The 13,804-nt window shown below is 42.3% G+C and overlaps 2 protein-coding genes across 2 annotated transcripts; both read left to right on the forward strand.

Annotated features, from left to right (window-relative positions):
- The first annotated feature begins 10,004 nt into the window (after positions 1 to 10,004).
- On the forward strand, positions 10,005 to 11,556 carry LOC135708627 (zinc finger protein 493-like). The gene is made up of 2 exons (XM_065230729.1): positions 10,005 to 10,219; positions 10,287 to 11,556. Exons 1-2 carry the CDS (start codon positions 10,106 to 10,108, stop codon positions 11,538 to 11,540), a joined length of 1,368 nt encoding a protein of 455 aa, XP_065086801.1. The 5' UTR covers positions 10,005 to 10,105; the 3' UTR covers positions 11,541 to 11,556.
- Positions 11,557 to 12,056: 500 nt separating this feature from the next.
- On the forward strand, positions 12,057 to 13,798 carry LOC135708407 (transcription factor grauzone-like). The gene is made up of 3 exons (XM_065230506.1): positions 12,057 to 12,250; positions 12,323 to 13,444; positions 13,513 to 13,798. Exons 1-3 carry the CDS (start codon positions 12,125 to 12,127, stop codon positions 13,708 to 13,710), a joined length of 1,446 nt encoding a protein of 481 aa, XP_065086578.1. The 5' UTR covers positions 12,057 to 12,124; the 3' UTR covers positions 13,711 to 13,798.
- The last annotated feature ends 6 nt before the right edge of the window (positions 13,799 to 13,804 follow it).

Raw genomic sequence — 13,804 nt, forward strand, 5'->3', positions numbered from 1 at the left:
ATCTCAACATTTAGTGGCAAACCATTCATAAATTTCGGTAACATACAAAAAATTCTATAATTCACATTAAATTTCATATGCAAGCGCCGATTGAAACAATCTTTTCGACGTCACTACAAGGGTGATTGATTAAACAAAAGAAACGAATCGTGCGGAATGAAAGCCGAGGAAAAACTAATTGCACCAATATAGTCAGGCCTACAATTCCACACCTTCTATAGACAGGTTGCGCCTTGATAGCTAGCTGCTTGCGGGAACTGATGACCTTGACCAATGTCCAAATAATACTCTTTAACAAATTCTTGGTGGTCCTGAAAAGGACTGTTTTGTAGTGAAGGTTAAGTAATTCTGAGCTGGGTGTTCAACACGGATGAGGCTGTCGAGCTGTATGTCGTTTGGAGCGAGGGTGACACGCTTGGCATAGATAACCGACCCGCAGCGACTCACGAAGAGCTACTGATTCCGATCCATAGCATAGCGGTGCAGCTTCTTCCTCCTTTGATGGTTGCTTGCAGGCAGCCTTTCGTTGTTACTGGAGAACAATTTTCAACGCCACACGCCGAAAGAACTGCTACTGCTGCTACTGCTGCTACTAATTTCGACGAGCGAACACCCCCACACAGTGGTGTGGTCGTTGGGAGCGTGTGGTTCTGCCACTTCGACTTGTTTCGTCTACTTACTACTCTCTGACGACTGTGCTGGGGAAGCAGCATATGCATGTAGGTAATTGGTGGATTTGTTAGTTAATTCGACGCTTTTGGACAATGCTGGACATTTAACAGTTTTTCAATAGTTTCTTGTTAAAAATTAACATTCGGAAGCATGGTTATCAATGCGTAGCCATATTTCTGATCGATTGGTGATAAAATTATTGAAATTGGACCAGGGGCAGCTGAGTTATTATCGTTCAAAATCTTTCTTAATTTGTTACATGTTCCATTTTCGGTTTTCACAAAGTGTACCCCCATATAGAAATCAAAGGCGTAGTCCTACGTAAAAAAACAAATGTTCATGCCAATAATAGGTACAAGCCGTAAAGAAAAGTATTCACTTTAAAATTATGTTTGAATGAACCGAATCGGATGAATAGAACAAGACTTATCATTGACAAGAGTTCTCAAAACATGGTTCCGAGAAAAACGCGTTTAAAGTTTTTGGCGTGACATGGGTCCGTTCGAGACGCTCTAACTCGAAAAATACGTATTGTATCGGAATATCCTTTGACACATATATTCTACACATGTGTAGTTTACATTTTAAGTAAAAAAATCGATTTTTTCGCCAAAATCTAAATGAACCTCCCCTTAAGGCACTCATACAAGAAGAGTCCTTAAGAGATAATATGCCTACAAGTTCGGAGCATGTTATGAGTGCTCAGGCCAATATTGAAGTCGGTCAATCGCCAGTAGAACAACTTCACTTGCTTACGAGCTTGCTTACGGAAGCAGCCGTCAATTCAATCGACATAAACGATTTGAGTCAACTCCGTTCGCGACTTTCCCACTTCCAAAACCCGTTGCGACTTATCGATCCCCCTGTTGAACTTCAAGACATACACACGATGGTCACGATGCACGTGAATGTGTTGCTCAACAAAGTTGTCAGTGTGTACCGTTATTCGGTGAACGGGGTGCAACGAAGTGAAGTGACAGTGAACCAGCAAGAGAACACAACTGGAACGGTACGGTGGACCGTTGAACGTGAACAAGGAGCTGCAGGAGGAAGCAACGCCAGTTTTCGTTTCCAAGCCACCAATTCCGGAAGAAGATAAGTGTTTCATAGTCAAAAAGAACATGAATGCAGACTATGCGGCAATTGTAACAGCAGCAAGACCACGATCGTTGCGTGAAATGGTGGAGATTTGTACCAGTTACGATTAAACAAGAATGCTCCTGAACAGGCAGCGGTGGATTCCAATTCCACATAGTGCACTACTGGACCCGAACTTTGCGACACCGAGATCCAACAATAGGCCTGCACCAATGCCACAGCAGCAGTCGTATCGTTTCAACAGAGTGCATGCAGTGGAGGTGGAAGGAGACATGGACGAAGACTGGAGGTTGCAGCAATCCGATCCTCAAGGGCACGGAGCCTCAGCAAACACTGAGGAAGACAACTGGCAGTACAAGCATAGAGGTAACTCTAAGACCACTGGGTCCCGAAGAAAATCATTATTATTTTTGGCTCACTCAGTACCAGAACAACGGTCCCAAGCAGTCCCAAGCTATTTCACTCACCCCTGCATGTTCTACATGAATCCACACACCCCTGATGTTATCTGTCAAACTTTCATAGCGAATCAAAACAAACATAGTGTAGTAATAGAATTTCAACTAGAATTGGGGTACGCCATAGAAGTACTTGGGACCAATAGGCTACTCAAGCAGTGAATCAATTTAAAATCGTTAGTTTCGTATTGATTTTTGGTACAAGCTCGATGAACTCGTTGAGCAAGTGAACGCTCTGAAGATGAACTTCGAACGGAAAAGTTCCAGACCCAATGAGGTAGCTCAAAAACCAGCAGCAGCCTCGATTTGTGCATAGATCTAACCGTACGGTACCAGATAATCTGCAACAATTCCGTCAACAACACAGTAGCATCATAGAGGTAACTCTAAGACCAGAAGGTCCCGAAGAAATGTGCTCAACTTTTTGGCTCAGCTCTGGTACTATCTTCGGTCCCAAGACAATCGATTCACCCCTCGAAACATAGGAAAAACCAATAACCCCTCATTTTATCTGTCAAACTTTCATATCGAATCAAAACAAACATAGTGTAGTACTGGAATTTATACTACAATGGGGTACGTTAATCGATTTGCTTGTAGGCTAGTCAAGTAGTGAGCCAATTTTAAATCGTTAGTTTCGTATTGATTGTTGGTATTATTCTGCTATCGCTGTGGACGGAAAGGACATTCGTTGCGCAGTTGCTTCACATGTCGCTCGGATGCGGTAAACTACGCGGCGGAGAATGTACAATAAAGGGAAGCAGCTCTCCGCTAGCACTGGAATACTCCTTAAATTTACCAGAATTCCAGAATATTATCTCAACAATCATCGATCCCGGAAGTGACAACCGTCCGCACGCAGTAATATCCGTATTAGGGAAGGAGTGAACTGCTTTACTGGATAGCGGAGCTAACTGTTCGCTGCTTGGGGGTAAACATATCCAGCTTGCAGAGGAGTACGGTTTGCAGAAATGAAGCGTAAAAGGAGGAATAAAGACAGCAGACGGAGCACGACACAACACCAGCGAGTTCGTCTACCTTCCCATAGTGTACAACGGCCGAAACGAAGTTCTCCCGGTTCTGTTAGTACCATCAATCCCAGACTGCATCATCTTGAGAATGAACTTTTGGGACAAATTCGGAGTCAAGGCCATTTGCTGTTCGGGCGAAGCAGAAGGCAACGAGGAACGCAGTGAAGATCAGGAAATGAAGGAGCTGTCAACAGAGCAGAAAATGCAGTTGAAGAGAACATTGGGGAAATTTCCAAGTGTGCAGGATGGCAAACTGGGATGCACGTATAAGTACGAGCATCGGATCGAGATAGGAGACGCAGTACCACGGAAGCAACGCCACTATCTCATGTCGCCGTACGTTCTCCAGGAGGTCAACAGAGAAATCGATGATTGCCCTGGACGTCATCGAAGAAGCACAATTCTCGCCGTGGAATAGTCCATTAGTAGCCGTCAAGAAGAAGACCGGTCAGTAGCGCGTTTGTTTGGATGCCCGTCACCTAAACTCCATCATGGTGAATGAAGGTTATCTGATCCCGCAAATAGCATCGATCACGAACAACCTCCGGAGCAGCAAATTCATCTCTTAAATAGACCTCAAGGACGCATTCTGGCAGCTTCCACTTCAACCAGGGTGGCGACCGTTAACGGCGTTCACCGTTCCATCCAGAAGCCACATTCAGTTCAAGGTGGTGCCTTTCGGATTTTGCACACGGCTGATGACGCATATTTTCGCAGACATGGAACCGCAGGTCTTTCACTACTTGCAAGGCTGTTACAACACGCGCGGACTTCGCGATTTTCGCGGATTTGAACTTTCAGTCGCGAAAATCGCGGAAACATTAAATGATGTCGCGAAAATCGCGAAGGGACTGATGTGCTGTCACAAAAATTGTGGAATTCATTGTAACCTTTCCGTCCCGGATTATTTTGCTGTCATCAATTTTGTTGTTCATTTGGCTCTCAATTTTTTACCGGTTCAAACCAAAAACCCTGCAAATAATCGAGAAATGATCTCAATTCCATAAGTCACACCGGATTTACACGGAAATTCCGTGAGGTCTGTCCAATGAGAGACATTTTCATGTTTTTATTTATTTCCAATATGAACACAGCATTTTTCGATGTCAAATCATAAACGAATCGTATATATGCGGGTAATTACCATGTATACCGGATATTATAGGTTCTCCAAATCGTCGTTCAGTTGATTTGTTCAACTATATCAACCAAGACTGCAATAATGTCTGTAGAATCGAAATATGTCCAAACAGATTCAAAGTGTCTATGTGGATTGTGTCCGACCTATTGCTACGTATACAAGATGTTATAGATTCTGAAATCATACTGGAGATCAGATTATTTTTCTACTACATTACCCAAGACTAATTCAATATATGTAGTATCGAAATATGCCCAAACAAATTTGCAGTGTCTATGTGGATCATGCCAATCTATTTCCGTGTATATGCCAAATGTTCTAGGATTTCCAAATCGATATTTTGATACTACAGATCATAGATCATCTGGTATACGTGGAAATAATTAAACATTATCCATATAGCCACTACGAATCTGTTTGGGCATAATTCGATACTACAGACTGTATCCCATCTGAACTCCAGAACGATTTGGAGAACTTAAAACATCTGGTATACATGGCAATAGTTCATGCATGATTCACATAGACACTGTGCATCTGTCTGGACATATTTCGATATTAAAGACATTGTCCCAATCTCGGTTGATCTAGTAGATCAAATTATCTGAACTCCAGGACGATTTGAAGAATTTACGTGTGGATTACTCGGAAATAGATCATGCATGATCCACATAGACACTTTGAAACTGATTGGACATTTTTCGATACTACAGACATTATTGCAGTTTTGGTTGATCTAGTAGAAAAAATCAAATTTGTAAAACCTATAATTTCCAGTACACATAGTAATAAGTCGTGCATGATCCACAAACTCACATATATATGATTCGGTTATGATTTGCCAACGAAAATACAATGTCTCACCATTGGACAGACCCCAAGGAATATCTGTGTAAATACAGAACCGCGACGTGACCAACAAGTGTGACTTATGAAACTCTGGTAATTTCTCGATTATGTGCAGGGTGTTTGGTTTGAATCGGTCAAAAATTGAGAAAACTAGCGCCAAATTAACTACAACATTTAGGACAGCAAAATACGTCAGAGACGCAAAGGTTAACTTTCAAGAAAATTTGCATTTCAAATGAAAATGCATTTTTTTTAAATAATGCTTCATCAAATCTAGGCCTGTATTATTCAATAGAAACATTCATAAACTAGGGGGCGACCCCGGCGTAGTGGTTAACATCCATACCTCTCACGCCAAAGTCACGAGTTCAAATCTCACCCCCGGACAAGTCACGAATGACTCAAGAGTGTTAAAGTGACCATAATAATTAAAAAAAAAAAACATTCATAAACAACTGAATTTTTTTTCCAAAGGATACAAACGATACTCCTTTAGCTCAGTCGGTAAAGGCGCAGCTACAAAGCGAGGCTATGCTGGAGGCGACTGAGTTCGATTCCCGTTCGGTCTATTAATTTTTCGGGTTGAAAAATTTCTCTACTTCCTTGGACAGGCATAGAAAGCTCTCAAATCAATGTGAAGGTACTTCAAAGAGCACTAAGTTCAGAGCAGGCAAAATCTAATATGCTATATGCAATAAGCTTGAAATGCCATGTAGTAGTATACAAATGGTATTTTTAGGTAATGAAAACATTTTTTTTTGTCGCGGATTAGTATTTGAAGTCGCGGATTTCTTTTGAAAAATCGCGGATTTCGCGGATCAAATTTAGAAAATATTGTAACAGCCCTGTACTTGGATGACATCAGCATCTGCTCAGAAACCTTCGAAGAGCACATCGCTGTGCTCGAAGAAGTATGATGAAGTACCTCGGTTATGTGATCGACGAGCAAGGATGGCGAGTGGACGACGGAAAGATCGAGGCGATCGTACAGTTTACAACACCTTTGACCAGAAAAGAGGCACAGCGCTTTCTGGGCGTCTGCAACTGGTATCGTCGATTCATCGCAGGGTCTTCCCAACTAGCAGCTCCACTGACAGATCCAACAAGAGCAAAGAAGAAGTTCAGGTGGACACCAGCAGCGGAAGAAGCATTCCTCAAGCTAAAAGCAGCACTGGTATCAGCCCCGGTGTTAGCGATCCTGGACTACGACAAACCGATCGCCATAGCATGTGATGTGAGCGATACAGCGATTGGAGCAGTCCTCACTCAAGAAATCGAAGAAGAGGAACACCCGATCAGTTACTTTTCGCAGAAGCTGTCAGCCTCGGAGCGGAAGTACTCGGTTACGGAACGTGAGTGTCTAGCTGTGATAAGGGCAATCGAGAAGTTCTGAGGATACGTAGAAGGAGTAAAGTTCGTCGTACACTGCGATCATGCGGCTCTCAGCTATTTGAAGTCGATGAAGAACCCAACAGCATTGATGAGTCGAAGGCTGTTACGATTGAATGCATTCGACTTCGAGATCCGGTACAGGAAAGGCTCAATCAACGTAGTTCCTGATGCTTTGTCGAGGATGGTAGCTGAAGCAGTGTTCACCGTACAAAAGTTAGAGGATTCGTGGTACAAGAAGCTGTTTGAAAATGTGAAGAACAGCGGAGACCAGTATCCAGATTTTCGGATAGCGAATGATGTCCTTCTGGAGATAAGCGGAGGCACAAATAGTTGTTTTGGCAACCATGAAAAATAAATGATCTTACTGGCATGCGTGAAAAAGTTCATGCCATCATAGAGCTCTTCTTTGGGCAGTTTTGTTTTGTTTCGGGCGCAAAAGTTCAAAATTAAGTGCAGAGCAAATCTTTGCAACAATGAACCGAGGAATGGTTTGCTTTATCTTTCGTTCTTCCGTTGTCTGCGAAATAAATCGGAATGTGGAATGTGGAAAGCGTTTTTTGCTTTTAATTTTAAAATACTTCTCAATTTTGCGAACAAAATTACATCCATTGATGTAATATTGTATCTGCTTTTTGCTAATGTATGTATGTATGTAAGTAGCCACCATCCTAGCTTGGGTCTTGCCCTGCATGCGGCTCCACTCAACAGCAAGATCAAATTCCGTCATCATTCTGAATTCAACATACTGCTGTATGAAGGGCCAAAAAGGGTTGGACGGGCCCGTAAACAGAGGCACTTACGCGAAACCCGCGGGAATAAGAGAATCTCCTTCCAACAAAATGAATAACGAAATTCGCAATGCATGTTAAGCTTTCCACAGGATGATTTGTTTAAGAAGAGCGCGTCAAATTCATTGCAACTGTTGGAGTGAAATGTAACTATCTAAAATGACAGTACACATTCCCTCCTAGACTCCGGTTGGCACTCCACTCCATTGTCCAGTTACAACTTCAATGATGCCCTGATGCTCCCTCCCGTCCCAGTATTTATTGTAATTTACATTATGAATTTATATATAATCATGTAATATATAATGTATATAAAATACGTAATAAAATAAAAAATATAATAAAAAATAAAGATGTTTTACAAAATACAAATAACCTAGATTATTGGGTCCTATACACACACTTTTTGTTTTATGTGCCATGAAATGACATAATGCATCATTGTATGTTTTGAAAATATAATACTAAAGTATTGAATCAATAGACCGAAAATCGAGGTTATTTGGACATGAGACATTATATTTAAAAGGATACTACCAAACCGACCATCAAACGCACTGCCCACAAAAGCAGACACGTCCCCTCGAAAATGCAATCGAGAAATGTACAAGAACAATCCTCAACTGGAACGTACTCACCAAATCAATATATCCGGGAGCGCATTCCCGATGTCGTCGAACGGCAAAAAAAAGGGAACTCGGTGAGCAAATTTGTGATACGGAATTTTCACTGAAAACAACCACGAATTTCACCACATCCAACTGCGAAACACGTTCAGAAGCACTTTTGGTACACTTTCGATATCAATTTCTTTTGATTTATTTTTTTATTTTGCTAAAATAGTTGCAAGTGTACCAACATCAACACCAATCGTGCCAAGCTTTACACGCACCTTGCAGCGCGTACATAAACTGGAATTAAAATTTTCACTCGCCATGCCACAAATTTCTGGTCCGGGATAAACAATCAAACCACGCAGCGCCACACCTTCTGATGCTTGTTATTTTGCAAACATCATGAATCATGTTTTCTTTCTCGATTCTAAAACTTCTCGGAAAGCGAGAAAACTACCACTCACACACGTATAACCGTCCGGGAGGCAGAGTGCCAGCGCTAATCCGGCAAATGCAGCCGAAAACTATGAAGGCGAACGCACGCACAAAACAGAGAACAAACACAACCTTATCCAAAGGGGTTCCGTGCGCGACTGCTTTGTATCTGCTTTTTGCTAATACATCATTATTTCTTGAATTATTGCTGATTGCATCTGAAACTGGACTGCCACAAAAATACAAAAAGTGTGATAAAAGTGCACCTTTGCGTCAAATCGTTTTGGTGTCTTCGGAGCACTTGTTGCTTGCATCATAAGAAATAAGTGCACGGAACACACCAAGAAGATTAGACGGAAGCTCGCACTTTAATCACACTTTTAAATAAGTGAAAACGCGCTTACTAGTCCAGTTTGGTGCGAAATGCGCAATACATTGATCGATATTACATTTTTTTTTTGCTGTGTACTTCCCGCTGAAATGAGCATGTTCGACTCAATTTTGAGTTGTTGCGAGTTACCGTGCACGGAAACCGCAAAATACGCAAAAATGACTATAAAGGACTCAATTTTGACTATAAAGTATGCATATTCGGCTAAAACGGGACTACACCTAAAATGTGTGTATTTTTTACACATTTTATGAGTATCTGGAACTCATAAATGCATAAAATTTATTCATTTTTGTACTAGTAATTACTCATAAATGTGTAAAATTTTACTCATTTTGTGGGTAGTCCCGTTTTCATTCAAATATGTGTACTTTATAGTCATAAAAGAGTTTTTTGCGATTACCGTGTGTAGTATGTGCCGACTAAACGTCATAAAGCTCTCCATACACGGTCAACTGCAGTAACTCAGCGACTAAATTCAATTGAATCAGGGTATTTTATTTCCATACGAAATTTACTCATACTTGGAAGAAACTGCAGTTACTCATTAGCTATGAGTAACTGCAGTTTTTTTTTTCTAAATATGAGTATATTTCGTATAGAACGAAAATGCTCTGAGTCAATTGAATTCAGTAGCTGAGTTGTTGTAATTATACCAAAAAATAGGTAAATATGATTATTCTCAACGTGGGGTTCCCACGGTTCCCACACTTTACTACCCCTGTTGGGTGGTTTTGCTCCTCCGTTTTTGACAACATTAGTGGCTGTAAGCGGTATTATGGTATTATCCTCGGATTAAATCCCGATCAAGAATGTCCGGCTGCTTTGATGTCGGCATCAGAGTTATTCAACACGATGCTATGCAAACAATTCGCAGATCTTTCAAACAGGGACGGTATTAAAAGTTAATCCGAGTTATCGCTTACCGCCATAGAAGGAGAAAAGCAGACAAACTAGTCAAAAGTAGGTACAAGTGAACTAACCGTTTTGTATTTTTTTCTTACCGTGAAAGTTACTTTGTTTATAAACAAAAGTCATATTGTATACCAACGATATTTTATCTCCATCCATTTTTTTTTTTATTGGCATTGAAATTTATTTTATTCGTGACGATAAATAACCCATCAGTTGACAAACTTTTCTTAAAATCAAGAAAGCGTAATGTAATTTGTGGTAATATGTACTCTATTTAACATAATTCAAACTTGATTTAACGAAATTGATAAAATTAACAAAATGGATTCAACCATCCGAATGTGTCGACTTTGCCTGGAGTACGAAAAACCATCGGTAACATCCATGCAAGATAAAAAATTCCGTGCCAGATTGACTACAGTTTCCAACTTTTTGGTAAGCAACTCCACGGATTTGTGAATTTAAAATAAAAAAAATAAGTCAAATTGTTCTAATGCTTTAGTTCGAGGAAAATGAACAACTTCCCTCCGCGGTGTGTTCGGAATGTTCCAAAAGAGTCAACCAGTTTTACACATTCATGGAAACCGTTCGATGCAACCAAGAACAGCTTCAACTATCGCTTCCACCCACTCAGGTGAAGAATGAGATATTCCTGGAATCGTCATACGAGGAGTTCGAATCTCCAGTGAAAAAGGAAGAACAGTCACCCGAACACAAAACCGAAACGATGGACGTGGAAGTCGAGATGCATGAAGACCCAACAATTGCAGAGAAGAGTGAACCCGAGGAAGAGCCAGCATCGTCTTTGCCGATCAAAGATGAGGAACGCGTAAAAATTACAGACGAGGATCGTCTAATCAAGGAGTTTTTCTCCCTGAAGTGCGATACGTGTTCGGAGTCGTTTGAAACCTTCAAGCAGCTGAAGACGCATGCAAAGAAGGTTCACAACACACAAGCGGTGCTGCAATGTTGCAACAAAAGTTTTTCCTTCAAACGGAAAATGCTTTTCCACATCAATAATCATTTGAAGCCGTGCAAATGTGACGAGTGTGGCAAGGGTTTCCCGGACAACCAAACCCTGAAAGTTCATTACAGCGCCAGGCATATGAGCAGCGAAGAGAAACCATTCAAATGCGAGAAATGCGCTCGATCTTTCCAAACGGAACAAATCCTCCGGACACATCTTCGACGACACGACCAGATGGACTGTCCAATTTGTAAAAGGAGCCTTTCGAACATGTTCACTTTGAAGAACCACATGGCGGTAGTACACAACGACGAGAGGAAGTTCATGTGCGACGTTTGCGGTAAGGATTTCAAATACCGTGGAGGTCTGGACTCGCACAGACTGATGCACACGGGACTGAAACGAGAGGACGGAGCCCGGTGCGAGATCTGTCACACGTGGATCAGCAGGAAGAAGCAACTCCGAAGACACATGATCGAGATACACCAGGCGAAGGAGGTCACCTGCGACATTTGCCACAAGGTTTACCCGAATGAGAAATCCTTGACCACACACAAGGGTCGAGTGCACGTGGAGGACAAATTCGAGTGCGAGATCTGTGGGAAACGGTTCAAGCGGAATGTCTACTTGAAGGAACACCGCGCGACCCACACGGGTCAGAAGCTGTACTCGTGCGAATTTTGCGGCATGGAGATGAACTCGAATGCGAATTTGTACTCGCACAAAAAGAACAAGCATCCAGAAGAGTGGCTGCAGGCCAAGCAGAAAGCGGCAAAGTTTACAGACTAAGGCGACAGGGCTTTAGAATCGAATTAAACTTGTTTAATAAATATGTATGAACTATTAGTAAGCTTTTTACAGTCCCAAGGTATGCGATCAGCAAAATCTATTTGGGTAGAAAGCGAGTGGTGGCTACCCAGCGTGTATGTTTTCAAGTAAATTTGACGTGAATTTTTTGTTGAGTTTTGGTATGCACGCTATTCCAAAATTACCCAAATTTGGGTAGAATCCACCCAGATTGGTCAAAACTGAAACTACCAAAAATGGTATGTTGTGAATGCCAAGATGACAAAAAACAGCGTCGATCGGATTCATGTCGATGTTGTCCATTTGTCAACTTGTCACTCCCAACACAGTTTACCCATTTTTGGGTAGGTTCAGTTTTGACCAATCTGGGTGGATTCTATCCAAATTTGTGTTGTTTTAAAATAGCGTGTGTCGATTTGTTTGAAAACAAACACCATGGTTGTAACTTTTGAATTTAATAAAACTTCATGTGACATCGGAGAAATTTACAATATTCAGCTCGGAATATACAAATCAGCCCTACCAAACCATCGTCGTCTAACTCAAATTTTGAATTGATTGTGGCAATGGAAGTCGAAGTGGTTGATCTGACGATTTCCTGCCGCCTGTGCCTGATACCTATCACAGGGAAAGCCATCGATCTGCACAGTGAGGAGTTGATGGCGCAACTGGAATTCATCTTCCTCGTGTCGGTAAGTACCTATTTCAATCTAACCATCTAGTTAATGTCAGCAGCCAATTACCTTCTAATTAAATTGTTGCAGTTTAAACAAAAGGATTGGTTCCCCCGAACAGTATGCCACGAGTGTCTGGCCCTAGTGACGACAACCTACGCCTTCGTACAGAAGGTCCGGGACAATCAATACTATTTGGAATCTTTGGACTTGTCCTATGCGGTTGACGCTGAACCTGTCGAAATCGAAGTTGGACAGAGTATGAAAATTGATACCGGCGATTTGGTCACTACTGAAAATGGGCTTTCGGAAGATCCATCAGAGGAGGACTGCAAAGAGGAACCGGTAACGGTTGATGAGTCTACCTCAGAGCCAGAAATGGAACTAAAGATTCCCAGGAAACCCCGAAAGCTTAGAAAGAAGTTAAGTCAAACGAAAGATGACGAACTCATTAGACAGTATTACAAGTTTCAGTGTGACCTCTGTTCAGAGGGGACTTCCAATTTCAACACTCTGTTAGGTCACTTTCGTGAGAAACACAAAGTGTCCGGTTACATCAAATGTTGCAACAAGAAGTTGTACCGGCGGTGTCGTCTGTTGGAACACATCTCCAAGCACCTTAATCCGGACACGTTCCGGTGTGAGATGTGCAACAAATCATACTCCTGTAAGACTAGCCTAGAGCTGCACAACATGCACCTTCACCTGCCGGAAACCGAGAAACCTTTCAAATGTACCAAATGCCCACGGTCCTTTGCCAAGGACTATCAGCTAAAATGTCACATCGTGCGGCACGTGGCCGTGGAATGCCCGAAGTGCGGGCGCATCATGTCTAGCCGGCTGTCGCTCAGGGACCATCTGATCAAAATGCACAGCGAAGTCGGTCAACGGTTGATGGTGTGCGATACCTGTGGGAAGGGTTTTCGCTCGAAGACGTCGTTTCAGAGACACGTGCTATTGCACCAGGGTGTGACGCAGGAGAACCGGATCCAGTGTAATCTGTGTTCGCGGTGGCTGATAAACAAGATGGGCCTGAAGAAGCACATCCGGACGCAGCATACCGAAGTGGGGGAGATCTTTGTTTGCGCGGACTGTGGCAAGATAGCACCGAATTCGGCGGCTCTGCAGCAGCATCGGAGGGTTGTCCATTCGGAGCAGAAGTTTGCCTGCGAGATCTGCGAGAAGAGCTTCAAACGGGCAATTGCGCTGAAGGTAAGGGATGGTGGTTGGGATTGGCAGTGGACATAGAGTGATACGAGTGGGATCGATTCTCTTTGCAGGAACATCGGGCTACCCATACGGGCGAGACGCTCTACTCGTGTAAGTTCTGCCCGATGACGTTCATATCGAATGCTAATATGTACACGCATCAGAAGAAAATCCACCCGAAACAGTGGGAGAAGACGCGGAAGGGTAAATTGAAGGAAGAAATAGGCAACGGACTAGGATTTTCAGCATCAACCACAGGGGCTTCATAGCTCGATTGTGTATTATAACGCAATCAATCACCCCATTATTAAGGAAGAACAGAATTAAACTATTTTCTCCCAGTTCTGTCGGATAATAAGCGCT

The sequence above is a fragment of the Ochlerotatus camptorhynchus genome, unplaced genomic scaffold (genome assembly GCF_037179485.1).
Source record: "Ochlerotatus camptorhynchus isolate MF236.1 unplaced genomic scaffold, CSIRO-AGI_Acam_v1.1 ptg000330l, whole genome shotgun sequence".
In the NCBI taxonomy this organism is placed as follows: domain Eukaryota; kingdom Metazoa; phylum Arthropoda; class Insecta; order Diptera; family Culicidae; genus Ochlerotatus; species Ochlerotatus camptorhynchus.

Coding starts and splice junctions, on each gene's coding strand:
- LOC135708627 (XM_065230729.1), top strand. CDS start 10,106: ATGGATTCAACCATCCGAATGTGTCGACTTTGCCTGGAGTACGAAAAA. Junction 10,220..10,286: donor CTACAGTTTCCAACTTTTTG/GTAAGCAACTCC, acceptor CTAATGCTTTAG/TTCGAGGAAAATGAACAACT.
- LOC135708407 (XM_065230506.1), top strand. CDS start 12,125: ATGGAAGTCGAAGTGGTTGATCTGACGATTTCCTGCCGCCTGTGCCTG. Junction 12,251..12,322: donor AATTCATCTTCCTCGTGTCG/GTAAGTACCTAT, acceptor AAATTGTTGCAG/TTTAAACAAAAGGATTGGTT. Junction 13,445..13,512: donor AACGGGCAATTGCGCTGAAG/GTAAGGGATGGT, acceptor TTCTCTTTGCAG/GAACATCGGGCTACCCATAC.